Consider the following 1,870-nt stretch of genomic DNA (forward strand, 5'->3'; position numbering starts at 1 on the left):
ACACTCGCACACACCCACACACACACACACACACGCACTCACACACACACTCACACACACTTGCACACACTTGCACACACTCGCACACACTTGCACTCACACACACACTCACACACACTTGCACACACACACACACCCACCCACACTTTTGTCATCCGCCGAACGAGTCAGTCCTGCGTGGCTCTGCTAACGAGCGTCTGCTGTGCTCAGACCTGCTGGAGGAGACGGAGAAGCTGATGGCGGAGAAGGTGGAGGTGCAGCGTCAGGCGCAGAAGGAGAGCGGCGAGCTGCTGCAGCAGGTGAAGCAGCTGGAGGCGGAGCTGGAGGAGCAGGTGAGCCGTCTGCAGGAGCTGCAGGAGACGCACAGCGCCGAGACGGCAGACCTGCGGCAGCAGATACAGGCCTTAGAGAAGCAGCTGGAGAAGAACCGCAAGTTCATGGACGTGAGTCGCTTCAGCATGCTTCTTCAACGTGACCCTTTATTTCTCGCAATTCTCACTTTTTTTCCTCAGTCATTTGTTGCTATTCTGACTTTTTTTGCTATTCTGAGTTTATATCTCGCAATTGAATATTTATTGCAATTCGTACTTTTTTCTCGCAATTCTGTTTTTTCCTCAAAGTTCTGACCTTTTAATCATATTTTTACTTTTCTCTTGCAATTCTGACTTTTTTTCTCTGTAATCTGAGTTTATATCTTGCAATTGAATATTTATTACAATTCAGTTTTTTCCTCGCAATTCTGAGTTTGTTGCGTAATTCTGAACTTTTTCGCAATTCAGACTTTTTTTTCTCGCAATTCTGTTTTTTCTCAAAGTTCTGACTTTTTCCTCGTGTTTTGACTTTTCTCTCATAATTCTGACTTTTTTTTTCCCGCAATCCTGACTTTTTTTCTCTTTAATCTTGACTTAATTCTGACTTCTTTTTCGCAATTCAGACTTTTTTTTCCCGCAATTCAGTTTTTTCTAAAAGTTCTGACTTTTTCTCGTAATTCTGACTTTTCTTGCAATTCTGAGATTATATTTTGCAGTTTAGAGTTTTTATCATGCGATATTGACGTTTTTCTTGCAATTTTTACTTTTTGCTTATAATTTTGAGTTTATATCTCGCAATTGAATATTTCTTGCAATTCTGTTTTTTTCTCGCAATTCTGAGTTTGTCACACAATTCTGTTTTTTCTCAAAGTTCTGACTTTTTCCTCGTGTTTTGACTTTTCTCTCATAATTCTGACTTTTTTTTTTTTCGCAATCCTGACTTTTTTTCTCTTTAATCTTGACTTTTTTTTCTCTTTAATCTTTGTTTATATCTTGCAATTGAATATTTATTGCAACTCTCTCTCTCTCTCTCATACACACACACACACACTCTCACACTCACACACACACACACACACTCACACACACACACACACACACTCTCACGCACACACACACTCTCACGCACACACGCCCACACTCACACACGCACACACTCACACACACTCACACACACACGCACGCACTCTCACACACACACGCGCACACTCACACTCACGCACACTCAGACACGCACACACACACACGCACACACTCTCGCACACATTCTCACACACGCCCACACACGCACACACACTCACACTCGCACACTCAGACACACGCACACTCAGACACGCACACACGCTCACACTCACACACACACAAACTCACAGACTCACGCACACACACACACACTCTCACACGCACACACACACTCACTCTCACACGCACACTCACACACTCTCACACGCACGCACACACTCACACACACACTCTCTCACACGCACACACACGCACACACTCACTCACTCACACACACTCTCACACGCACACACTCTCTCTCTCTCTCTCATACACAC

General features: G+C 44.2%; 1 protein-coding gene across 1 annotated transcript in view; it reads left to right on the forward strand.

The window, feature by feature from the left end:
- LOC107569921 (A-kinase anchor protein 9-like) overlaps nt 1–1,870 on the forward strand; it is a 44,517-nt gene that overhangs the window by 42,140 nt on the left and 507 nt on the right. The window contains exon 7 of the mRNA XM_016256090.1: nt 211–443. Within this exon, the coding sequence (XP_016111576.1) occupies nt 211–443 (233 nt within the window). The remainder of the gene's footprint in view (nt 1–210; nt 444–1,870) is intronic.

This window comes from Sinocyclocheilus grahami, unplaced genomic scaffold, assembly GCF_001515645.1.
Source record: "Sinocyclocheilus grahami isolate Dianchi unplaced genomic scaffold, SAMN03320097.WGS_v1.1 scaffold1396.1, whole genome shotgun sequence".
Taxonomy (NCBI): domain Eukaryota; kingdom Metazoa; phylum Chordata; class Actinopteri; order Cypriniformes; family Cyprinidae; genus Sinocyclocheilus; species Sinocyclocheilus grahami.